Here is a 26,583-nt window from a genome sequence, read left to right as displayed (position 1 = left end):
ATATCATGGATGGATTAATGAAAATGTGTATATTACCGTAATATACGACATTTAATGAGACTCAGTATTGTTATTATCACCACTTGTGGAAGTCGTCTGCTACACAGCTCACATTTGTTTATTTATTCTACTGTGGGGTGTATTTATCTTATTTATATGTTATGCATCGTGTTTATTATATAATTTTGAAAAAAATATCATGGATGGATTAATGAAAATGTGTATATTAACGTAATATACGACATTTAAATGACTCGATGTATGTAAGTTTATTTAGGTACAGGTATACATAAGTATAATTATCAGAGTATATATAAAATATGAAATAACTTTTAAAAACATTTGAAATTTTGGAGTTTCCAGACAAAATGGAGAGACTTAGTGCTTACTGAGCTCATGGAGAATGTAAACAAACAGGGTGGGGCACGGTGACCGTATTAGAAAGTCAGGTGGGGGGAGCCGTATAGTGAGTTTTGGTCATAATTTGAAATGTCCGTATTAGCGGAACGCCGTAAAGCGGAACGCCGTAAAGCGGGGCCCTCCTGTAAATGTAAACCTGAATATTTTTATGCCTGGACAGATTTTTGCTTTTGCAAGTAAATTTATAATCAAATATTCATCAGGAACTATTCCACTCTTCTCCTACAAATTTAATACTTTGCTGAATGATGTCCCTTGGTGTCAGTCCTGGACATTGTTTGGTTTGTGTCATCTACATATTTGTATCTGTCAACAATCCTATTTGTCAGGAATGGGTTGAATCATGTGTTTGAAACCTTCCATGTTACACTATACTAAAAAGAGGAGAAATTATTAATAACTTTGGCATGTTATATTTCATTATTTTATTTAAGTTTTTAATAAAAAATGTCAAAATGTCATTCCGTTTTATAAACTACTGAAATTAGTTTCTGATATTCATGTGTAGTAACATATTCATTCACATTTCAGCCTGATCATCCAGATTACACTAGTGTTCAGGGAGCATTAGAAGCTATGCGAGACGTCGCCCTTCTTGTCAATGAGCGAAAACGGCGCATGGAATGCTTGGAGAAGATTGCTTCCTGGCAGATTACTGTAGAGGGTTGGGAGGTGAGGAGCATGCACAAGATATAGTAGCATGTCTTATTTGTATATCAGAGTTTAATATAACTGCATTACTTAATATGTATACGTATACTGTATATGTATATATAATGGTGATAAAAAATGTCCTTAATTTTTCTTAATAGGGGCCTGAGCTCCTTGAAGATAGCTCACAGTTGATCTACCAGGGAGAAGTAACGAAAGGGGCTGGTGGATCTTGGCCCAAAGAAGTGACTCTCTTCCTATTTGATCATCAGCTTGTGTATTGCAAGCGGGACCTACTCAAGCGGAATACATTCGTATACAGAGGGAGACTCAATCTCGATATGTGTGAGGTTGTTGATCTCCCAGATGGGAAAGGTAAGCTGTTGATGGACATACAGTGGTACCTTGGGATAAGAACAGCTCAAAACTCGAACAGTTATGTAAGTGTATTCATGTAAGTGCATTTTTGGGGGTCTGAAATGGATTAATCTGATTTGCATTATTCCTTATGGGAACAAATTCGTTCAGTATCGGCACTCAAACAGCCTTCAGGGACGAAAAAATTAGTATCCCGAGGTACCACTGTATATAGTAAATAATTTTTAACACCTGGACAGAAAAGGCATCCTGCTGATAAAACTTTGAAAATACTGTATACAGTGTGTATAAGATTAATGACAAATATTAGAAATTTATTTTAGAACTGAAACAAGATTCATACATTATCAGAATTTCAGAGTGACATTTTCATCTTGGACTTCCAGCAAGCGTGCATGAGTGTGTTAGATAGGAGTGAATGAAGACGAATGGTATTTGGGACCTGATGAGCTGTTGGAGTGTGAGCAGGGTAATATTTAGTGAAGGAATTCAGGGAAACTGGTTATTTTTATATAGCCGGACTTGAGTCCTGGAAATGGGAAGTACAATGCCTGCACTTTAAAGGAGGGGTTTGGGATATTGGCAGTTTGGAGGGATATGTTATGTATCATTATACGTATATACTTCTAAACTGTTGTATTCTGAGCACCTCTGCAGAAACAGTGATTATGTGTGAATGAGGTGAATGTGTTGAATGATGATGAAAGTATTTTCTTTTTGGGGATTTTCTTTCTTTTTTGGGTCACCCTGCCTCAGTGGGAGACAGCCGACTTGAAAAAAAAAAAAATTCATCTTAACTGTAGACTACACTTCCATATTATATACTTTTATAATTTGGAATTGCCCTTTTATATCTGTGTTTGTTCGAGGCTAACAGAATGATTAAAATAAAATGGACAATATGTAAGGCAGTATAATGTCTTCAGTTTGTCTCCTGGATATTACTGAGAATTTCCAGGAAATATATTCACATAGTGTTTCAAAGATTGTTCATACTTTTATTGTTTAAAAATCAAATATATGTATTAAAGGCAAGTAGTACAGAAATAAATTTTCTATATATATACTGTATTCCATACTCCAGATGTAACAAAGGCTAAGAAGGTACATTATCTGTGAAAGCTTATTAATGACTAAGTATTAGAAGTTTACATTACCTAAAGAGGGGACTCATTATCCTTTTGTGATTAATATGAAGTGTCACTCCACAAAACATTTGCCAAGTTGCCACACACGACACCTGTGTGAGCTGCCATGCCACCCCCTCATTGTTATTAACATGCACTATATTTGTATAAGTTTGTGGTAGTTGGAAATAAATTTGGTTTAAATCTTCCAGCCTTTACTAGTACAGTATTAGCAAAACAAACTTGAACTCTCAACACATTATAAAATAAACACCTGCAGAATACAAATGCATTTGATGAAAAAATAATTGAGAAAAACTGTTTATTGAAAAAAAATTTGTTTGGTAACATTTTGTAAAGTGATTCACTTGACTAAGCACAAATACCTTTAGTATCCATGCATTTTTATGGCATGGGACCAGTTGCATCACAAATAGGTAACCTAGTGTACACACTGGGTTTCCTCCTCAACCTCAGTATTGCACTTTAACACCATCTCTTGTGAATAATTATGTTGTCACCATGGAAACTTGGATTAAGGTTAAGGTTTGAGAGTAATAGAACAAACAGAATCACTTACAGGTTGGTAATGTATAGACAATTAAAAAATAATTCTCGTTTCAGACTCCAGCCTAAACATTAGTGTTCATAATGGATGGAAAATTCGTAGTCTTGAGAAGAACAAGTGGTATGTTTTTTCATGCAAAAGTGCTGCAGAGAAACAGAAGTGGATGGAAGCATTCAGGTAAGTCAGGTTCAGTATCCTGTAATTATATTAATTCTCCATGGGGAAGTGGAAAAGAATCCTTTCTCCATAAGCCATGCTTGTTGTAAGAGGCAACTAAAATGCTGGGAGTCGGTGGCTAGTAACCCCTTCTCCTGTACAAATTACTAAATGTAAAAGCAAAACTTGTAGGTAGTAGGTTGGTAGACAGCAACCACCCAGGGAGGTACTACCATCCTGCCAAGTGAGTGTAAAACGAAAGCCTGTATTTGTTTTACATGATGGTAGGATTGCTGGTGTCCTTTTTTCTATCTCATAAACATGCAAGATTTCAGTTACGTCTTGCTACTTCTACTTACACTTAGGTCACACTACACATACATATACAAGCATATACATGTATATACACACACCCCTCTGGGTTTTCTGCTATTTTCTTTCTAGTTCTTGTTTATTTCCTTTTATCTCCATGGGGAAGTGGAACAGAATTCTTCCTCCGTAAGCCATGCGTGTTGTAAGAAGCAACTAAAATGCCGGGGGCAAGGGGCTAGTAGCCCCTTCTCTTGTATAGATTACTAAATTTAAAAAGAGAAACTTTCGTTTTTCTTTTTGGGCCACCCTGCCTTGATGGGATACGGCCGGTTTGTTGAAAAAAAAAAAAGCAAAACTTTTGTTTTTCTTTTTGGGTCTCCCTGCTTTGATGGGAGATGGCCAGTACATTAAAAAAATTATATTAATGTAATGAATACTAATGAACACACAGCAACACAAAAACCCTGCATGGAAAGCATTTCTGTCTCCATGTGCATTTTTGTGTCAAACTTTAAAATTATATGTAATGATCAATGCAGTGACTAGGTTGATAATATCTGACTTGAGTATGCAGTATGCCCCTTTCTCTATGTATTGCATTTATGTACAGTGATGCCCTGCTTTGTGTCATTTCGGCCTACGTCAAATTTGCCTTTATGCCACTTTTCTAGATTAAATTTCAGTTCAGCGAACATCGTTATGGCTAACTTTACATCACTCAGCAATATCACCTACGTCATAATTTTTTGAATTGTGTTCATTATTCTTTAAAAAATATGTATGACTAAAATGTGATTTTAGTGTTCTTTAAGATTTAGCAGTAGTTATATTCTTTCACAAGTTATTTATGCTAGTTTTACAGTGTTCGTCATTTTCAGGCATTTTTTAACTATTATGTCCGGTTTACATAAAAAACCAGGTTACATTATGGCTCTTGGAACCAATTAGTGACATATGGCGGGGTATGACTTTATTTATATTATAATAAGCTAAGTCTGCCAAACTAATCCAACAGCTTTAAAAAAAACAGATACTGTACTTGGAAAATTTTATCACATGCATAGATATATTTACATGAATAAATACAGCTTTAATTTTCTTCTAAATTTGCACCTAAAATTAACCTAATGTAATATATCTGTATAGGGTTAATTTTGTTATATTCCTACCAAAGGACACATCCCTGCTTACTCTGTCTATGCTCTGAGTTTTTCATGTGTGTGGAAAGGACAGTGCCTGCACTCTGAAGGAGGATGGAGATGTTGCAGTTGGAGGGTAATCTGGTGATCAAATGAATGGCAGCAAATGTTCTAGCTTCTTTGGGTCAGCCTGCCTTGGTGGGAAATAGCTGTTGAGTTCAATTTTTGTATTTTTTTTCACCTTGGTAGCCAAGGCAGGGTGACTCAAAGAAGAAAACAAATTTATCATCATTCTTTCAATTGCTGTCTTGCCAGAAGTGTGCTGATGTCATAATTCAGATTACCCTCCAGAGGTACTAGAAAGATGGAAAAGATATTTTGACGAGTTGAATGTTAGTAATAAAGAGGTGGTGGTGATTTCATGCATGGAACAGGGAGGTAGTGATTTCATGTATGGAACATGGAGGAATAACATCATATAGGAAAGAGAGAGAGAGAGGAAGAACTTGAGGGGAATGTTGGGAAAGTGTGTGAAGCAGTGGGTAGAAAGGAGGTAAATTTTAGCGGCTGGGATTAAGATGGGTTGTTAAAGCAGGTGGGAATGTAATGTTGGAGTGGTTGGTGTGTTTATTCAGTATATGCATGAAAGAAGAGGGTACCAAAGAATTGCCATAGAGCATGCATAATTCCTTGTACATATAAATGAATGCTAGGGTGTGTCTGCTGGTGATACTTCTAAAGAAAAGTTGCAAAGGTGATGAGGTAAAAGATTTAGGCAATGATAGATTGAATGGAGGGAAGGAATATGGAAGGAATATGTGGATGTATAGATATTTGGGAGTAGACAAGTCAGCAGATGGGTCTATGAAGGAAGAAGTGAACCATAGAATATATAAAAGAAAAAAAAAAGTGAGTGGTGTGTTGAGGTATCTCTGGAAAGAAAGCTAATTAATGGAGGCAAGAAGAGAATGTACCAGTGTAGTGGTACTGGCACTTTTATATGGGGAAGAGGTGTGGGTTTTGAATGATGCAGTGAGGTACGTATCTTGTTTAGCAATGTACAGTGTGAATATCATGCAGAGAATTCAGAGTATATAAATTAAAAGGCAATGTGGGGTCATAAGGATATAATTAAGAGGGCTGAGGAGGGGTTGTTGAGGTGGTTTGGACATGTAGAGAGGGATAAGATAACTGTATAAATCTGTGGTGGAAGGTAGGTATAGGTGCTGGTGGAATGTGAGCAAGGCTACTTTTATGGAGTCAGGACTGTTTAGTTTTGGGAAGGTCAGTTCTTGCACTCTGAAGAAAGGGTGAGAATGTTGCAGTCAGAGGGTAATCTTAATTGTGATGTCAGCACACTTCTGAACAAATAGTAGTTAAATGAATAATAATGAATCTTGCCTTGGTAGGATACGGCCAGTGATTTAAAAACTTATCTATAATGTACCCTACTGTACTTGTACACTATTTTTTGCAAACTTGTCATTGTTAGTCTTACATCCTAGTAATTTCCTTGCAATAATTTATGGTTACAGAAGAGAACGTGAATTAGTAGCTGCAGATGAATATGCAGGATTTGTTGTGGCAGAGAAAGCAAAACATCTTGCTAAAGTTGCTGCTCGCAACCAAAGGAATAGACCTAAGAGACCTCGAAGTAAGTACTGTAGTTCAAGTTTGATTGGAGGTTTGCTTTGTTTTTTATCTTTTCATTGCTCATTTTTGTCTTTACAGGCCAATGACAATTAACTGCTGTGTTTTTTAAATTGAAAGAATTTAATGAAAAAAATAAAGATTTTAGAGTACAGATAATATATTAGGTAGTTTTTGCTATGTAAACATATGCATACATTGGTAAACAGTGGATTAAATTTCTCTGATTGTTTGCATTAATTGGCTTTTCCTTTGAGGCTATTTAAATTTACGTTCCATAAATGATGAGAAAATAATTTCGAAACTTTTTTGTAATTGTTTTTGCCTCCAAAAATTCCTTCCATTTCATTTGATCTAGTGTAATCTTCTGACTGCAAGGTACTATACCATAAAGTAGATACATGCTATGATTGACCTGTACCTTAAAACAATATTGACCTGAATTCTGGAATATTGCATGTACTTTTATGCCCTATACAGTTTGACATGGGATGACATGCATTGGTACAATGATACCTTGGAAAATGCACTTTTTGACCTTAACCATTAAAGAGACTCATGAAACCTCATTTCTCCAAAACTTTATTTTACCTGGGAGGGATGAGATTCCTTTGCTAATATTGCATTTTACCATACATTAGAAGTAACCTTTCACTTTAGCCTAAACTTTACCTCACATTTAGTTTTATATTTTTTGCAAAACCTTGTACTGTATGTGCTTCTTAGGATGAGGATGAAAGCTTATAGCAGTAAGGCAGTAGATTTAATCCTGAACTCAACATCCATTTGAGTTTTGAGATTTGTTTTGTTGCTTAATCTGGGATTGATATATAATAATATGTCGCCTGTGGTGCATTTTTACCTCTGAGGTTACAGTGATCATATTTCTGCAAAACCCATGTTTTTACTTGCCACTTTGGCAGTACTTGAGTGATGATGCTCTTTGATGATGAGCACCTTTTGTATAATTAAACAATTAAAACATCTTTTATATTAAATTCCTAAATTTTTTTTCCATAGACATCACCTGTAAAAGTTCTGTGTGCACAACATGTAACCCAGCACTTTTTTTCTTTTATAACACTGGCTCTTTCCCACTGATATATGGAGAAAAAGAGAGAGGTTAAGAGAGTGGTGAAGCAATGTAAAAAGAGAGCAAATGAGAGAGTGGGTGAGATGTTATCAACAAATTTTGTTGAAAATAAGAAAAAGTTTTGGAGTGAGATTAACAAGTTAAGAAAGCCTAGAGAACAAATGGATTTGTCAGTTAAAAATAGGAGAGGCGAGTTATTAAATGGAGAGTTAGAGGTATTGGGAAGATGGAGGGAATATTTTGAGGAATTGTTAAATGTTGATGAAGATAGGGAAGCTGTGATTTCGTGTATAGGGCAAGGAGGAATAACATCTTGTAGGAGTGAGGAAGAGCCAGTTGTGAGTGTGGGGGAAGTTCGTGAGGCAGTAGGTAAAATGAAAGGGGGTAAGGCAGCCGGGATTGATGGGATAAAGATAGAAATGTTAAAAGCAGGTGGGGATATAGTTTTGGAGTGGTTGGTGCAATTATTTAATAAATGTATGGAAGAGGGTAAGGTACCTAGGGATTGGCAGAGAGCATGCATAGTTCCTTTGTATAAAGGCAAAGGGGATAAAAGAGAGTGCAAAAATTATAGGGGGATAAGTCTGTTGAGTGTACCTGGTAAAGTGTATGGTAGAGTTATAATTGAAAGAATTAAGAGTAAGACGGAGAATAGGATAGCAGATGAACAAGGAGGCTTTAGGAAAGGTAGGGGGTGTGTGGACCAGGTGTTTACAGTGAAACATATAAGTGAACAATATTTAGATAAGGCTAAAGAGGTCTTTGTGGCATTTATGGATTTGGAAAAGGCGTTTGACAGGGTGGATAAGGGGGCAATGTGGCAGATGTTGCAAGTGTATGGTGTAGGAGGTAGGTTACTGAAAGCAGTGAAGAGTTTTTACGAGGATAGTGAGGCTCAAGTTAGAGTATGTAGGAAAGAGGGAAATTTTTTCCCAGTAAAAGTAGGCCTTAGACAAGGATGTGTGATGTCACCGTGGTTGTTTAATATATTTATAGATGGGGTTGTAAGAGAAGTAAATGCGAGGGTCTTGGCAAGAGGCGTGGAGTTAAAAGATAAAGAATCACACACAAAGTGGGAGTTGTCACAGCTGCTCTTTGCTGATGACACTGTGCTCTTGGGAGATTCTGAAGAGAAGCTGCAGAGATTGGTGGATGAATTTGGTAGGGTGTGCAAAAGAAGAAAATTAAAGGTGAATACAGGAAAGAGTAAGGTTATGAGGATAACAAAAAGATTAGGTGATGAAAGATTGAATATCAGATTGGAGGGAGAGAGTATGGAGGAGGTGAACGTATTCAGATATTTGGGAGTGGACGTGTCAGCGGATGGGTCTATGAAAGATGAGGTGAATCATAGAATTGATGAGGGAAAAAGAGTGAGTGGTGCACTTAGGAGTCTGTGGAGACAAAGAACTTTGTCCTTGGAGGCAAAGAGGGGAATGTATGAGAGTATAGTTTTACCAATGCTCTTATATGGGTGTGAAGCGTGGGTGATGAATGTTGCAGCGAGGAGAAGGCTGGAGGCAGTGGAGATGTCATGTCTGAGGGCAATGTGTGGTGTGAATATAATGCAGAGAATTCGTAGTTTGGAAGTTAGGAGGAGGTGCGGGATTACCAAAACTGTTGTCCAGAGGGCTGAGGAAGGGTTGTTGAGGTGGTTCGGACATGTAGAGAGAATGGAGCGAAACAGAATGACTTCAAGAGTGTATCAGTCTGTAGTGGAAGGAAGGCGGGGTAGGGGTCGGCCTAGGAAGGGTTGGAGGGAGGGGGTAAAGGAGGTTTTGTGTGCGAGGGGCTTGGACTTCCAGCAGGCATGCGTGAGCGTGTTTGATAGGAGTGAATGGAGACAAATGGTTTTTAATACTTGACGTGCTGTTGGAGTGTGAGCAAAGTAACATTTATGAAGGGATTCAGGGAAACCGGCAGGCCGGACTTGAGTCCTGGAGATGGGAAGTACAGTGCCTGCACTCTGAAGGAGGGGTGTTAATGTTGCAGTTTAAAAACTGTAGTGTAAAGCACCCTTCTGGCAAGACAGTGATGGAGTGAATGATGGTGAAAGTTTTTCTTTTTCGGGCCACCCTGCCTTGGTGGGAATCGGCCAGTGTGATAATAAAAAAAATAAAAAATATAAGGTGTGAGACATCAGTATTCCTGAGAAATATAATGGGTAAAGGAATAGAAAGGATAATGAAAGACCTCAAGAACACTGAATTTCTGAGCTTCGCTAGAAAAAGATGAAAGGAAAAAAAGTAAAATTTGCAGAGCACTTTGACATACGAATTCATTAAGACTAGTGAAATCATAACATGATTGTAAACAAATCATAGAACAGGGGCTTAAACCATGGACTCATCTGCTGTGGATTCATGCCCCACCTGTTTCATGTTTTGAGATCATTCAGCACTGTCATTAAGCTATGCTTTGTACATGCAAGATTAGCAAACCTGAAAAGGGCATTCAGACTGGTCATTGAGTATGCAGTGCCAGGATGAAGTGGGCCCATGCCCAGTCAAGCAGGTGCAAAAACTTGAAGAGTCCCCATCTAGTATCAGAACTGAGGAATCCACCTGAGAACCTTTGACAGAGAAGACAAGGGGGGACATGATCACTACACATGAAATCCTCAGAGGAATTGATAACACAGATAGGGGCAGACTGTATAGAGGGGACCAGGATCAAGGAGACACAGGTGAAAGCTGAAGACAGATGAGCAATAGGAATGTAAGGAAGTATTTCTTTAGTCTGAGGATGGGAAGTGACAGAGGCAAACTCAATACATAACTTCAAGAGATATATGATAAGGCCAAAGGGGTTGGAAATCAGTGATGCTGATCCAAGTAGTCTAGGAGGCAGAGTATCAAGCCTTCACAAACACAAATTGGTAATTACACTTATAGTAGAAGCTGATGTCCCTCAAAAATTAAAATCAGTCATACCAATAAGCACAAGAAAAATAAAAAAAACACTAAAGTTAAAATATTCCTTGATTAATTAAAAATACATTCAATCTTTAATAATAGACTCGTCTAAAGTTGAAAAGGCTGAAGCAATGGACAAACAGTTGAAATGTGTTCCACTGCTGTCAGCACATCACATGTCAGAGAAGGGTAGGAGCACCTGCAAGGAGGTGGCAGTGGGTATGGTGTGTGTGTTTACCCTATTCTTAATCTATAAAGACTAAATATGGGCAGACTGCAACTGCAAGAAAAAAAAACTGACACGGTTACATGTGTTAGTTCAGAGTTATTCTGGTGATATTTTTATGCACCTTAGTACAGCTATCATATTTCTAAGGTGTTTGTGTGTGCTTGGGATATTCCATCTTGCCATTAGAAATTTTAGCCTGTAGTTTTCACAAAGTCATCTTTTCCATGAGTTGTACCAATACAAGATTAGTTGTAATTTTTTAAGGTTAAGTACTTTAGTGTTTTCTTTAGTTTCTCTCTATTATGTATCTACATTATAAATCAGTGACCTACCTGAAATAGCTTGGTATGTCTTCTCACAGCGACCAAATCGCACAAGCGTGTACAGGCCATGACTTACGCTCAGGCTGAACTTCTAGTCAATGTTGATCCTGAAATCCGCTCCAATAGCCTTCCCTCAGGTGTTCAGCCACCCGAGGGAAAGAAGAAAGGCAAGTGTAATGAGCTTGCCTCAGAAAGTTAAATTAGACATCTCTTACCTGCTAACAGAAACTATTACTGTATATAGTATTCATAGGGAGAGTAAAAACCCATAGGGTTCATACAGTGCCTGGGACAAGGGGAGGCACAGGTTCGATCCAGGGAAAGGGAGGATAGGTCCAATTCCTTGGATCAAGAGCCCCTTACTGGCATGCAGGTACCTCCCTTGAGGGGATTATTGTATATAGAGTTGGGTATGGTGATGGTTGTACTTGCACAGCTTTGACAATTGATGCTTTATGAAACTTAGTGAGCAGTTACTTTTAGATGGTAAAATGAAAACTTCATAAGCATGAGTCGTGTACGTAACAGACTTAGTAATATTGGTAACCAAAATTCATCAGTTTCTTTTTCCCTCCAGATGGCTTATTTTCTTAACAAACTGGTTACTGGATAGTATTCATTTAATAAACTATGACTACCAGGTTTGGTGGTGGTTTACCAATAATGCTAGCTTTACTTAATTTATATGCTGTTAATGTTTAATATTTGCTCATATTTTACTCGTGTTTCTATTTTGTGTGTGATTTTAGTTATTAAAAATTAATAACTAATTGAATCTTGCTTCATGGCACTATAAAATTATTTTTTATATGCAATTTTGAATGAACACATGTAGTATATGGTTTTTGACAAAATTTGTTCTTTATTTTATGTCTGCCAGGACTTGATTATTAATTTGAACTTTACTTAAACTTCCTACTTCTACATTTTTAGGTTTATGGTTCAGTTTTGGAGGTCACAAAAAAGGAAGAGGATCTGGACGAAATGCGACACAAATACAGCACCATCCAGTATGAGGATTAGCATTGAGTGTGAAATCTCATGATGAGGGCTGAAGGTCATTAGCTTTAAAGCTATTTAAACACTAATTTTCCAGTCACTGACATTTAAGTGTATGAAAGTGATTTTGGTTTTGTGTGTACTTTTCATTGATCTTAAGACTCAACAGTGATGTTGAGATAAAGATACTACTACTACTGTGATTGTGTTATAAGGTATGGTAATTCCTTTTCATATCTCTGCACACTGGAAGATGTGCTCACTCCATTTTGTGAATGATGCACATTTAACCAAAGCTGAAATGTTTAATCATGAATATGTTTTGAGGATATTTTGAAGTATATGATAAAACTGACGATAGATTGGAAGAGTCTAGTCATCCTTTGAATGTTCTATAAGCAGTCTGGAATTTGATTTGATGAATGAAGTGAAAGGTCAAACTTTTCATGTAATTTATGTAACTTGGATGAAATAATTAGTTTGCCACCTGCTGGTTTAGGTTGCAACAAATATCTTGCCATGAAATTTTCTGTTTATAAATTTGCATTCTACAAAATAAAAGGAGCGTGCGTTGTCACTAGGTAGGGTTTTATAACGTGCCATTTTTTTTTTTATCTGGATATAAAAATGCAGGTGTTTAGAAAATATAATGATTAGATTAATCACAATATGGCCTCTGTGTTGACAAGTCTAGTTTCACTCAATGTTGTAGTTATTTTTCCCATTTAATGTATTAATACTCAGGTTCATCATCGAATATTTAGCCATTTGATGTTAAAAAAACAAAAAAAAAAAATCAACTAAGTTGTATTGACCTGAACCAATGTCAGCTGTATGTGCCTAGTATCAGGTTTGTGCTGTTTCTTAATACTATGTAGAGGTGTTCAGCTGAATTCTGTAAGTTAAAGATCACTCTCAACCAAATAATTGTTACATTAATAATGTGGCATATATCTCAATTGAGTACCTTACCCTGAAGCTTGATATCTTAATAATTACTGTAAGACCATCAGACATTTGTATGATCTTTTAGTAATTGTGTATATTATTTAACCTTGTTTTCTATTAAATCTTTGTACAGTGATGAATATATGTAATTGTTGTAAAAATGTACATAGATAAACTCCTCTTTCAGTGACATTTTTTTTAATCCAGTTTCTAGATTTTTATTTTAACATTATAATCAAGGGGGAAGCACTAAACCCATAGGATTATACAACTCCTGGGGGGAGGATGGATGTGGAAGGTATTCAGGTAACTGGAGCACAGATCCAATATTTTAACTGATAATGTGTAGTAAGGAATAGAGATATTCATGCATCCCTTCCAAGGTGACATCTTGATGTTATTGAAACTATTCTTTTCCCAATTCTCAGGTGTTGTAAGACCCCTAAGGATTTAGTGCTGCTCCATGATTACAATATATTCATGGTGAGCACTATACCCTCAAGGGTTATACTCCACTAAAAGTAATGGGGAGGGGTGAACAAGTTTCAAGGATGGACCCCTCAAGGAAGGTTCCTTTATGTTGGTGAGGGGCTCTTGATTTAGGGAATTGGATCTGTGCTCCAGTTCCCCGAATTATGCCTGAATGACTTCCACATACCCCCCCCCCCCCCAGGCGCTGTATAATCCTCCGGGTTTAGCGCTTCCCCCTTGATTATAATAATAATAATAATTCAAGGATGGAGAGGATAGCTCCAATTACTTGGATCAAATCCCCTCCATATTTTAAATAAAGAAAATAGGAAAGGAGCCAGTTTAGTGTCTCAATACAGATGGCAGGAGGCAGAGTACAATGCAGTAGTACTGAATCTTGAGACAAGGCACCAAAGATAAATCTGATCAATTGATCTAATATAAAGTTAGTTCAGTACAGTGTGAGAGATTTCATACAATTGTGCAGTGTAAGCATTTATTAACTGATAATTTCAAACCTAAAATATATAATCAAAATATACAATCAACATGACTAAGACATATGCAACACTTGGGTACCTTTACTGTGGAGATGTTTTACCTACCAATGGCTTTATTAATCCAATACAGAAAATAGTACTAGAGATTTATAGTACTGAACATTTATAAATTTGTTGAGTCAATGGAAGCAGTTTAAGGTGATCAGGGCTTAAGTCTTGAATCATTTAGCAAGATTGATGCATTGATCACCTCGCACTACTACACGTCTTCCATTATCTCTAGGAGGTTCATCTAAGCTGAGGGACTGGTCACCTTAATCTACCTCTTCATGTCTTCTACTTTGTACAGTATTATTCTCTGAATTGGACTGATGAAGCCAATGGTTGCCTAAGCATCACCATAAAGATAACTAAAACGTGTGAACATTTGGGTATCAAATTGTCAGATTTCTAAACTATTAATACATAATATACAAAGAGTTCACACAAACCTTGAACAAATAGAATTTTAAATTTTTCAACAAAAATTTTCCATATGTATTCTTAAAAATTTTTCATGCATTAAAAACATATCTGAATAAAATTTAAATAAATATATAACAATACAAATATTAATAGACTGCATACTAGATATGTCCAATAAAAGATGCTCTTAAAACTTACAGTATTGGCTAACAATCACTTCTAAATTCTTCACTTCTAAACTCTAATAACAAAAGGGAAAAAAATTTTATCCTAAAAAAAAAAAAAAAAAAAAATTCGGTGCATTTCATGAGATAAATTGTAATTGTGCCAGTATTTAAAAAAGAGGATAGGGAATATCCTTTAAATTATACATCTGTCTTGCTGGCAACTATAAAACAATAAAAGCCTGAAGGCTCTTATAAAAGATGAGGGGTTTTCCGTTTGAAAACTATGTCCTCAAGTTGAAATGGGGTCCTACAAGGATCAATATTTCCCTTAAAAAAATTGTGAATAAGTGATTTGCCAGAAAAATAAAAACTGCATGTATATATTCATGGGTGATGCAAAAATTTTCTAAAATAAGTAATAAAAATTACTATACATATTAACATAAGAATAATGAGATAAGCTGAGCAAATGGAGCGACAGATGGATGATGGAATTTAATGTAAACAAGTGCTAAACAACAAAAAAAAAAAAAGAAGAAAAATGTCATATGTATTTTTGCTATTACATTCATAAGAGGAGTGCTAACCCCATAAGGGTTGTACAGTACCTGGGGAAATGGAAGGAAAAATTATTCAAGGAAAGGGAGGATAGGTCCAATTCCTTGGATGAATGTATTGTAATAATAATAATAGGAATAATTATAGATGTAAGACAGTCACCAAAAGACCACATACAGCACAGTATATACTTCATATTTACACTTGTATACAATGGTGTTAACAATTCAGAATCGCCAATTCAATGCTATGCTGTATTTCAAATATCAGGATAGTAGTGTAGTATACACAACTGCTCTGCCAATTTACATACCCATGTTCATAATTTTTCCACCTAGTACTGGTAACTTAATATGAACCTTGCTAAAAACAACTGACTCCTGGTATTAGCACTGCACAAAATAAGAATGACAATTCACAAAAACCTACACTTAGGAAACTTGAGATGTTTTAGTCTATTCTGGACCAATCGTTACGTTTCTCAAGTGCAGGTTATTTGTCAATTGTTCCAGCCATGTCATTGTGACTTATTCAACAGAATTACTGATTACTACCAATTGATCCCAGGTATCAGTAATACACATGACCAGAATGACACCTTATTACTATCTGATTCCAGGTTTCAGAATAGCACATCAGAATGATACCTTACTACATCTGATCCCTGGCATTAGTACTGCACATAAAATGACACCTTACTACTTTTTAATTCTAGGTATCAGTATGGCACATGACTAGAATGACACCTTATTACTATCTGATCCCAGGTGTCAGTATAACTCATGACCAGAATGACACCTTACTCTCATCAAGGTTTAGCTTTATGTTCAACTTATTAATATATATCACTTATAACTGGAAGACATTATGGCTTCAGCTAATTACAAATGAACTAAAAAGGTTTGCCAGGCCATACAAATAATGTTGTTGATAATACCAGACTTTGCGTCAAAATTTCTTCAAACCTTAGATTTTGCAAACCAATAACAAATATTTTAAAACTAAGTTAATACGATAACCAATCATTCTTATTTATTATACAGGCATTTAAAACTTAAGGACTAAATGTGTACGGAACATGTGGTGCTGCAAGTAGAGGTGTGCAAGGGTGGTAGTTAGTGAAGAAAGGTGTTTAATGTGAGTGCAAAGTTGAAGTCAAAAGATGTTGCAATCTGTTTCTGTCAAGTGTCATTGAGTTAGTCTATGTTAAAAATTGCTTTTATAGAGACAAGATTAGTGCTTCAATGCATGGCAGAGGTCAGAAATGAACTCTACTTCTCTGATAGACAAGACAATCTATTAAGATATGATGAGCTGATAGTGCAACCTGGCAACTATAACCAGCTTTTAGAAAAGCTATGCGAGACTTTCATGACATTAAATGATCAAAGAGAAGGCCAAGAAATTTGATAGTATCTCATTCATGGATATGGGAACCATATAGATAGAGTGGGATGAGAGATAATAGGGCATCACTTGAACATTATCCAATTTGTTATTTATGTCAGGAAGAAAGTGGTGCTAAAGACACAGCTGAGAAATTATGGACGTAAGTAGTGAAGAAAATTAAGGGGTCAATGACAGAATGGCACTTTGCTAAACCAAAGTGGTGAGGTGAGGAGAGTTTTGGGTTTCCAAGTATTACACGAAATATTTGTTAACTAAGCCATGCGTGTTGTAAGAGGCGACTAAAATGCCAGGAGCAAGGGGCTAGTAACCCCTTCTCCCGTACAAATTACTAAATTAAAAAAAAAAAAAAACTTTCGTTTTTCTTTTTGGGCCATCCTGCCTTAGTGGGATATGGCCGGTTTGTTGGAAAAAAAAAAATTGTTAACTAAGCATTCCAGCAACTTACAAAAAGTACTGTTATGCCATGGAGGGAAGTCAGTTCTATGCTCAAGGTAAAGCGATTGTCAAGAGTTACCAAGGAGAAGGGTTAAGTAGAAAGATGGTAATGGGTTTGATCAATAAATAAGTGCCCTCATGCAATTCTGGGTTCTAAGGAAGATCCATGGCTATGAAAGTCACTAAAGGGTGTCATAGTCAATAACTACTGTATATAATTAAGAATACAAACACCATCAGTACCTATCAATAGAAAGTCTGATATGTACTTATAAATAATAAGATTAATAGAAATGACAATAATAATGAAGACACTGCAAATATTAATTTCATAATCATGCATGAATTTAGCTTCTGTAAATTTTTTCTGATTCACAAAATCCAACATCCTATTTGAGCTAATGTTTTGTTCAGAAAACAATCACCACCCACAGAAACAATATTAATTACACTGAGTGATCAGATGGAAAACCATCACTGTTAAACCCACCATTCTCTACTGGTTCAACTTTTCATCCATTATATTAAGAATTGAATGAGAGAGATGCACTGTACTCTTATTTCACATTGCAAAGTTAAGTCTTACATTCAATGTCGTTTCTCCAATAATTCAGCGAGCAAAACCATCATGTATTAATTTTACTGTATTATCTACTAACACTATAACATGTATGTTTATATCTTACATATGCTACTCTAGTCTACTTGTGATATGGCTGATTTTTTATACATTAACAGGAATTATCCCTCTTGCACACCAACTAACCAATACATCCCATTACATCACACAAAGTACAGCATTCCATATTCTGCATATATATGCACTTCCTTAGATAAAATATACCTATAACAATACACTGCACCTTTACATTTTATTCCAAGACAATTTTTTTTTATCCATGTATATAGATTTTGGTTTGCAGAAAAATCTTACAACACCAAGTATAATCATTCAATGAATCCTCTTTAAAATATATTTACTAACACAATACAAAACATCCTTACTATCATTCATAATATCTAACTATTGTATATGCATTATCATTATAGTTTGGAAAAAAAAAGTAAAAAAGAAAACCGAGCATAATCAAAATTGATTTAGAAATGTATTTTCTTAACTGAATTTTTGTCTATGGATTTTAAAAGCTATAACACTGATTGGGTACTATTACTTTGGATGGGCTTGTTCTACATATTCCTGATATTACCAAATGATTTTATCTATAAATCACAAACTAGAAGCGGTGCATTGGTTCCCCATATTCTAATAATGAAACTGTAGACAATATTAAAGATCATCCGTAAGATGTTAATGTTTAAAACACACTTAATGCAGCAAGGTGTTTATAATATTACTGATAAAACAATTAATAGAAATAATAACACTAAGATGCAACTAAAATGCTGGGAGCAAGGGGTTAGTAATCCCTTCTGTATAAATTACTAAATTTAAAAAGAAAAACTTTTCTTTTTAGGTCACCCTGCCTCGATGAGATGCGGCTGGTGTGTTGAAACAACTGACAAAGATACTGCATATATTACCAACATTAATCACAATTACAAATGGCTAGCTTTTGTATCTCATGATTCTGGTTTACAACATCCAGCATCATGTCTTAGCCAATGTTTCATACAGAAGACCTCACTTCATTGAGTGTCTATTTATCATCTGCCAGTGTTATACCTTTCCGGATATAAAAATATCGAAATAAGCCAAGTGGTAATCCACAAACAGCACTTCTAAAAAAAATCAATGAAAAGTAGCTTTGGAGTAATTTTTAAATGTGCTTGTTGGCTTTTCTTTCAATGCTTTTTCATTATCCCAAGCTGACATATTTAAGATATGAATGTCGCCCTTAACATACACAACAAAAGCTTCTTAAAAGACCAATGAAATAATAATTATATTTCATATAGAGGATATGAATCCAATTTTTGAATAAATCAAAACACTGCCAGGCTTATTCATCATGTTAATATAGCATTATCAGTAGGAAGCACTTCTCTCTATGGAACACACACAGATGAAGCATGTATATACGTGTATGTATACGTATATGCACGGGGAATAAAACGAGTATTACTGGATAAAACTGTATCCAGAGGGTGGATAGGAGTTTCATGAGCCAACAGATTTGCAATGAGGGGAAGTGACCATGAATAAAGACAGAAAACATAAACGATACTTGAGAATGGGAGGGTTTACAAGATTTGACAGAAACCATTAGCTGAATAACATGCTTCTCTTCCCCCTCCATTTTTGCTAAGGGTGCTTCAAACGTGTGGTTATTAGCACAACTTGACTTTCATACGAATTCCTTGAGCATATATATATCTTTGATATACCTTTGATGAGTTCTGAGAGTTGAGTTATGCTCTCCCATAGTTTGAACTCTTGTCTACCCTAGCTTGGGTGCCATCCTTGAGTGCCCATAGGGAAAATTATTTTAGAAGATATAACTACAAATTTTGAACTACAGATACCAGAAATTACTAATTACCTTTGCCTCTTCAAAGAACAAGAAAAAATATACCAGTGCTTACAAAGATTTTTAGAATAACTGGCTTTTACTAATCATGAAAAAACAGTAAAAATTATGTCCAATTAAGATACAATCAATATGCTAAGGAAAAAAAAAAGCAATGAACTATAAACTCAAGTAGTAAATATAAGAGTTTGAGGCTGCACAAAATAAACAAAGGCAAATACATATAATATATAAAATTAATCAAGATACAACAAATAAATATATAGAAATTCAAAGAAGGGAGGCAGATCATATAAATCAGAGATGAATGAAAGCCAAGTAATGTTGACTAAGGACCAGAACAGATAATATCAATCAATCACAAGTTACTGAAAGTGTCAAAACTGAAGAAAAGGTTACTGTGCCAAGAAAACTTAAAAAAGAAATTAAAAATGAAGACAAACAGAGCAGCTAATGAAGTTGTTTATAACAACATGAACAAGGTTGGAATATGCAGCAATGATGTGGTATACATGACTAAAAAATAAAAAATATTATAGATATACAGGTCTCCCTCAACATTCACAAATTCCCAGCAGCCCAATCATATTTAACATACGTCATTATATATGTTAGGAATTGTGGCGGTGGCAGAGTTTGTTTGGAGATAGGACATGATAGTCCTTCAATATGACACTAATATCAACTCTACGGCTTATTTATCTATCACAATTCATCTAATATGACATGATAAACAATACATATTAATAACATAGAAACATGGCATATTCTCTAGAATGAATAAAATACGTCATTAAGTATGTCACGAGTGTTGCTGTGTTGTTGTTGATGTTGGATGTATAAGGGCCATTGAGAGCATAAGCCTTACATGGTGGTGGTGACGGCAGCAGCTGAGGTGGTAGAGGCGGCAGTGTTGTCAGTTGCCCTATATAATTCCAACAACATTGGAGGAGTTAGGTTCGTGCCGTCCTTTTTCTATCAATTAATTGCTTAACTTACTTGCTACACTGTTAATGCTATACTTTATCGCTGGCTGGCGCTATAGCCTTTATAGACTCGTGCTGCTTTAGTATCGTACATATTGTAGAATCACTGAAGAAGGCACATTCTCCCCTCTCTTTTCCTCCTCCACTTTGGTACTCTGCTACGAGTTCTTTCTTGAATTCTATAATCTTTCTCTTCTTCTTTACCAAAGGGCTGGCACTAGTACAATATTTTATGATGTTTTCATGTGTTTTATGATTGTTCATGGTTCAATAGGTTAAGGAAGCAGTATTGTTAGGCTAAGTAAATGCTATTATTATATTTCCCTACAATATATTTGTGCACCAAACATTCGCGATTTTTCAACATTCACGAGGTTCTTGATCCCCTAACCCTTGCGAATGTGGAGGGAAACCTGTAATCCAAAAAAATGTTACAAAATGGTTCCCAAATTTAATAATTTTAGTTAAAAAAAAAGCCCTCATTAATTAATAGTAAGAAAAGAGGAGACATGATAACCATATATTTATAAGATTATAAAAGGATTTGAGAAAACAATTTAAGATTTCACAGTACCAATACTGTCCAACTGCCTCCCAGCATACATAAGGGGGGTTACCAATAGATCCCTGGCTGTCTTCAAGAGGGAGCTGGACAGGCACCGAAAGTCAGTACCTGACCAGCCAGGCTGTGGTTCATACATTGGTTTGTGTGCAGAAAGCAGTAACAGCCTGGTTGATCAGGTCCTGATCTGCTGTGAGGCCTGGTGATGGACCAGGCAGTTGGGGCATTTGCCCCTGAAACACCTTCCAGGTATACCATCAACACAAAGAAGAGGCCACAAATGAAGAGTGAGAAAAACACTGCTTAGGAAATACTATACAGTCTGTCTTCACAAACAGATTGGTAGAATACTAAAATTACATCCAAGAGGAAGAGGTACTAGAGAATGTGCTACAACCACTGGTAAAAGAACAAATGCTATGACAATTTAAACACAGAAGACAGGACATCATAAGAATAGCTCTGCTCCTGTAACTAAAATAAATAATCACACTCACATACACAGGTCAAGAAGCCAGAACCAGGCCCTCACAACTCTGCTAGGCAAATGCAAAAGTTCATGCTAACAGTAGTATGATTGAGGAAAATTTAACTGCTTGCATAAACATATTCCTTTCCTCATCAATGGCCAGAGTACATCACTGGACACAGTCATATGCCGTACTCATAGAATATTTTGTACTATGCCTTACTGTATAAATCTACTTCAATTATCATGTCACCAATAAATCCCTCACATCTAGAAAAATCAAAACTTCACAAATTTGAAATAAGTAGTAGACAACGTTTAGGTTCATCCTGGATCATTATTATATCATCATAAATGAAGAAGTCTGTTATGAATCAATATCACATAAGTTGAGGAAGAACACAGTGAAAGCCAGTAGTAACAGCAATAAGAGATTTATACTGGTCCTAATATGAATTTGATGACATAAATCAGCTTATTGAAAATATACAGACACTCGTATGCTACTGTACAATGCATTGTCACGATATCTGGAAGCACTTGTTAGTGAGGTATTAAAAGCTATATCTATAGTAATAAATTTCTCTTTAAAAACTTAACATTGTGTGGAAATATATGTCCTAAGTAAAATACTATCCTATATAATTTTTTCTAGAAAATGTTAGTAAGAAATACATTATAAATATACACCTAATTCAAGCTATATTTACCTACTTTTATTGAACTGGCTTTTTCAGTATTCCAAAATTCTTCCGAAGCTGCTCAAACAGAATAAATGTAATGATTGTATGTGGTCCCAGACGCACAAAGGCAGGTATATATCCCTGAAAGAAAATTAAACATTAATTACAGCTTACATATATTCTATATAAGCTTAATCTCTACAGTGAAAATCTTTCAAAATTTTTCCAATTTAAGAAATGAATTCTTAGGTCATCCATTTGTGAAGTCTATGATTTTCAGACGATGACCTCACATTAAAGATTTTTTTATTAAACAAATAAATATACAAATAAATAAACATACAAATAAATATATACGAGTGTGAAAAGTGGAGGAGGCTGGAGGCAGTGGAGATGTCGTGTCTGAGGGCAATGTGTGGTGTAAATATTATGCAGAGATTCGTAGCTTGGAGATCAGGAGGTGCAAGGTTACTAAAAGTATTACTCAGAGGGCTGAGGACAGGCTGTCGAGTTGGTTTGGACATTAGAGAAGCTGGAGAAAAATAAGATGACTTGGAGGGTGTATACGTATATCTGTAGTGGAGGGAAGGAAGGTTGGAGGGAGGGGGGTAAAGAAGTTTTGTGGGCAAGGGGTTTGGATATCCAGCACGGAAGTGTGTGTGTTAAGATAAAAGTGAGTGGAAGGAAATCATTTTTGTGACTTGAGATATTGGACTATAAGCAAGGTTCCATTTTGTGAAGGGATTCAAGGTAACTGGTTAGCCAGATTTCAGTCCCAGAGGTGGGAAGTACAATCCCTGCAATCTGAAAGAGGAGTGGTGAGATTTGCAGCTTGGAGGGTCATCTGAACTGTAGTATCGGCATGCCTCAGGCAAGACAGTGATAGAGTGGATGATGATGAAAGTGCTCCTCGACTTACGAAGGGGTTATATTCCGTCAAACCCATCGTAAGTCAAAAATGTTGGAAGTCGAATATATATATATATATGCTAAATAAATAAATAAATAACTACTGTCACTGAATAAGTAAATAAACAAATAATTACTCTAAATACCAGTACTGAAAAGTAAATAGATGAATACAAGTTATGGACTTGCCACCTTCATGATGGGTAATTATCTTAAGTTTCATTTCCAAAGTAATTGCTTTGCACCATCATAAAGTTGAAATATGGTAGACCTCGAGTAATAATAAGTTAGTTACATTCCTGAAAACTCAGTGCAAGACAACCCATGTAAAACAAACCGAAGAACTCATGGGAAAAATAAGGTTATGTTCCTGGGAACCCCAAAAATGGCAAACAAAGTTTTTTTTTAGGTCTCTAAATTGTAAAAGAACAAAAATGATAATGTAACTGTAGTTCACTGTCGTGATGCATTGCTTAATGCATTACTTAAATAATATTTCTTACCTTATATTGTGGTTACTGGTATATGTCAGTGAGTCTGAACAGAGTGGAGAGGGATGGTATGGCCTTACTGGGCAAAAGTGAAATGCTGTGAATTATTTGCTGAGGTGGATAGTTGAGGCTTTGGCACTAAAGTCAGTGGTTGCACCGGAGTACTCAGAAATTCTATACAATCATCTGCTATCACTTGCATATATCAGTAAAAAATACCCTATTTTACCAGCTAAGACACGATTTCTCACTAAATGTAATACCCACCATAACGCAAGCTATCCAAGAAAACATGAAAAAATTAATTTCACGAGAAAAGCTTTTCAAGGCTATCGGCATGTGTTATTGTTAGGTTGAAGGTTGTGATGGTCCCAAGGCCGTTGTATCTCTCACAACTGCGAAATTAACTACCAGAATGCTTTTGCAAATATGAACTATTTATTACATAATAAATTTATTACAATAAAGGAATATAAAAAAATTACCATTTCCCTTGCATTTTCAATAATAAATATATTAGTATAAGGAAGGGTGGGTTGAAGGGATGCCCACAGGCTGTTAGCCCTCAACCCCAACAACTAACTCTCATACACATCCTAAAACAAACAATATATAAAGTAAATACTGTATACCATTCCATTCAGGCTCCTGTCATCTTTTAACCTTCACTATGCAAAGGAAGATAAGCAGAGGGCATATAAACACTAGAAGGGTCCCCTTACATAGAGAGGTGCAGTTTGGGTCTGCCCAGGTACACATACATGGTGTAAATTACATAGGATAACCCCCAAAAATTTCAAACAATGTGACTTACTAATATGAAAACACTGCATGTACTGACTGGTATGCAGGAATCAACTAATTTAATCACAAACACAGATCTGAAAATCATATGGGGACACGTATGTATGGACCAACGAGAGGTGAGACAGGGAAGGCAGGAGAGGAAGCTAGATCTCCCCCCACAAGACAATGACTGAACCACAGTTAGGCTGCCCACAAGTCCACTAGATGGAGGGGAAAAAATCCAGCGGTCCAGCTCACGGCACTTCAAATTTTTTCCCCAGAAGTGACACCATGTTAGTCAAATTTTACAGGGTGTTAGTCAAAAGTATGCCACAATTTTGCAATAGTGTAATGGAGAGAAAACAGTCAAGGAACACATGTTAATTGATGGTCTACTGTATCAGTAAATAGAGGAGCTCCTGTACATAACACAAAACACTCGCTCACAAATAATAACTAGTGGCTTCCCATAAATAATGTAAGGATAGTAGGCACGTCCTGTTATAGAAACTACAGAATTCATGGCTGTATATAGTGCTGATGATTTCCTTGATGATGCCAAATAAGCTTAAGCTTACCTTGAAAAATCCAAGTGGACCCACTTTTGCTGTGTATGTAATTATATGCCACAAACCCTAGAAGAAAATAACAAGACATAATTAAAATTATATCATACAGAATCTAACTTTTTTATTAAGTACTATACTAAATACAGTGGTACCTCGAGTTTCGTACAGCTCCCAACTTGAACAATTATGTAAGTGTATTATCGTAAGTGCTTTTGTAAGTGTATTTTTGGGGGTCTGAAACGGACTAATCTAATTTACATTATTTCTTATGGGAACAAATTCATTCGGTAAAAGCACTCGAACAGCCTTCTGGAACGAATTATGTATACGAAACTCAGGGTACGACTGATTTATACAAATAATTGTTTTTTTACCTTACACAATACTACTATTATTCTTTATGTTACATCCTACCCTGTCTCAACCAGAGATACAAAAGAAACATAAATGTGTGAAAACACTACAGAAGATGAAAAGTAGATGAGAAGTGAGCAGATGAGCCAGAAACAAATATAGAAGGCTGAGGGACAATTTGAGAATGAGAGTAGCAGAGACCAAGTCTCAACCAAAACTTTTTCTCAGCCACATTGGAAAGAAAAGAGGACAGTAAAAGACCATGCGATTTGAATGAAGAAGGTAGGAGGAGAGCTCATGAGAAATGAAAAGGAAGTCTGTAAAGTGTTCAACAAATATTATAAAGAGGTCTCGGTGGAATCAGGCAATTCCAGAAAGTCTTGAGATTATTGAGAGTACACCCATAAGTACTGGACACCACATTAGTCATGGCAAAGCTCTAAACCCATATGGGTCATATTGAACACAGGAAACTGGGAAGCATTCAGGTATTATCCAAGGATGGGAAGAGCAGGTTCAATTCCTTGGATCTGCCTCTTACTGCCATCAAAAAACCTACCTTAAGGGGACCAGACACCATTGACATCAATAGGATAAGAAGAAGAAAAAAAAACGAATACATCGAAGTCAATGATACCTGACTAGATGTCACCACTGGTTCTGTGAGATGGAGCAGAAGCACTGACCAAACCACTAGCTAAGATCTACATGTCAATGGACATGTGACAATTCCCAAAGATCTGAAAAACAGCAAATGTAATCCCTATATTTATGAAAGGAGATGGGCAGGAAGTGGTGAATTACAGACCAGTTGTAATCTGACTATACTGATCTAGCTGTGTGCAGTGAGTGTCCATTTTCTGTTTGCACTTAAGACTTTATGGCCTTTTTATCTTATATTTATAATTTTTCCACTGTAGTAAATCATATATTATATTTTATGGATATAGGACAACCTAACCTAATTTAGAAATGAGACTTAATTGCTCGGATGACAAGTTGGTTAAAGACACAGATAAGCCACAGGGATGTCAGAAAGTATTTCCAGTCTCAGGGTGATCAGAAAGCAGAATGACCTTGCAGAAGTGGAGCAGTTACGATAGGGCTCATGAGGTTAAGATGAAATTAATCTGGAAAACAGCAAGGCGAGAGGTAGGGCCAGGAGTTAAGATTTGACCAGTGCAACCACATCATAGGGCAAGTATACATGAACCAGGCTGGGGGGCATTGACTCCTGAAACACCCTCCAGGCATACTCCTCCCCTCCAGGTATGCCAGCCATCTCCCACAAATACAGAGTGATCCAAAAAAGAAAGTACATTCATCATCATTCATTCAATGGCTGTCTTGCCAGAAATCCAGGGACATAAC

At 36.0% G+C, this 26,583-nt stretch overlaps 2 protein-coding genes across 10 annotated transcripts in view; one reads left to right on the top strand and one right to left on the bottom strand.

Moving 5' to 3' along the window:
• RhoGEF3 (Rho guanine nucleotide exchange factor 3) overlaps nucleotides 1-13,094 on the top strand; it is a 548,785-nt gene extending 535,691 nt beyond the window's left edge. For 2 of the 3 annotated variants that reach the window (XM_070090286.1, XM_070090288.1), the window contains 6 exons: nucleotides 952-1,092; nucleotides 1,233-1,446; nucleotides 3,201-3,321; nucleotides 6,287-6,405; nucleotides 11,000-11,128; nucleotides 11,895-13,094. In XM_070090286.1, coding sequence (XP_069946387.1) covers nucleotides 952-1,092; nucleotides 1,233-1,446; nucleotides 3,201-3,321; nucleotides 6,287-6,405; nucleotides 11,000-11,128; nucleotides 11,895-11,977 — 807 coding nt within the window. In that variant the 3' untranslated portion in view covers nucleotides 11,978-13,094. The remainder of the gene's footprint in view (nucleotides 1-951; nucleotides 1,093-1,232; nucleotides 1,447-3,200; nucleotides 3,322-6,286; nucleotides 6,406-10,999; nucleotides 11,129-11,894) is intronic. The other variant, XM_070090287.1, reaches the window with a different exon arrangement.
• A 764-nt stretch (nucleotides 13,095-13,858) lies between these two features.
• Nucleotides 13,859-26,583, bottom strand: part of Dic1 (Dicarboxylate carrier 1) — a 62,364-nt gene continuing 49,639 nt past the window's right edge. For all 7 annotated transcript variants that reach the window (XM_053788697.2, XM_053788750.2, XM_053788717.2 and 4 more), the window contains 2 exons: nucleotides 24,868-24,924; nucleotides 13,859-22,244 (listed from right to left, as the gene is read on the bottom strand). In XM_053788697.2, coding sequence (XP_053644672.1) covers nucleotides 22,137-22,244; nucleotides 24,868-24,924 — 165 coding nt within the window. In that variant the 3' untranslated portion in view covers nucleotides 13,859-22,136. The remainder of the gene's footprint in view (nucleotides 22,245-24,867; nucleotides 24,925-26,583) is intronic.

This window comes from Cherax quadricarinatus, chromosome 31 (assembly GCF_038502225.1).
Source record: "Cherax quadricarinatus isolate ZL_2023a chromosome 31, ASM3850222v1, whole genome shotgun sequence".
NCBI classification, from domain to species: Eukaryota; Metazoa; Arthropoda; class Malacostraca; order Decapoda; family Parastacidae; genus Cherax; species Cherax quadricarinatus.
The sequence above is the reverse complement of the archived record's forward strand: the minus strand, read 5'-3'. Positions and strand labels throughout refer to the sequence as shown.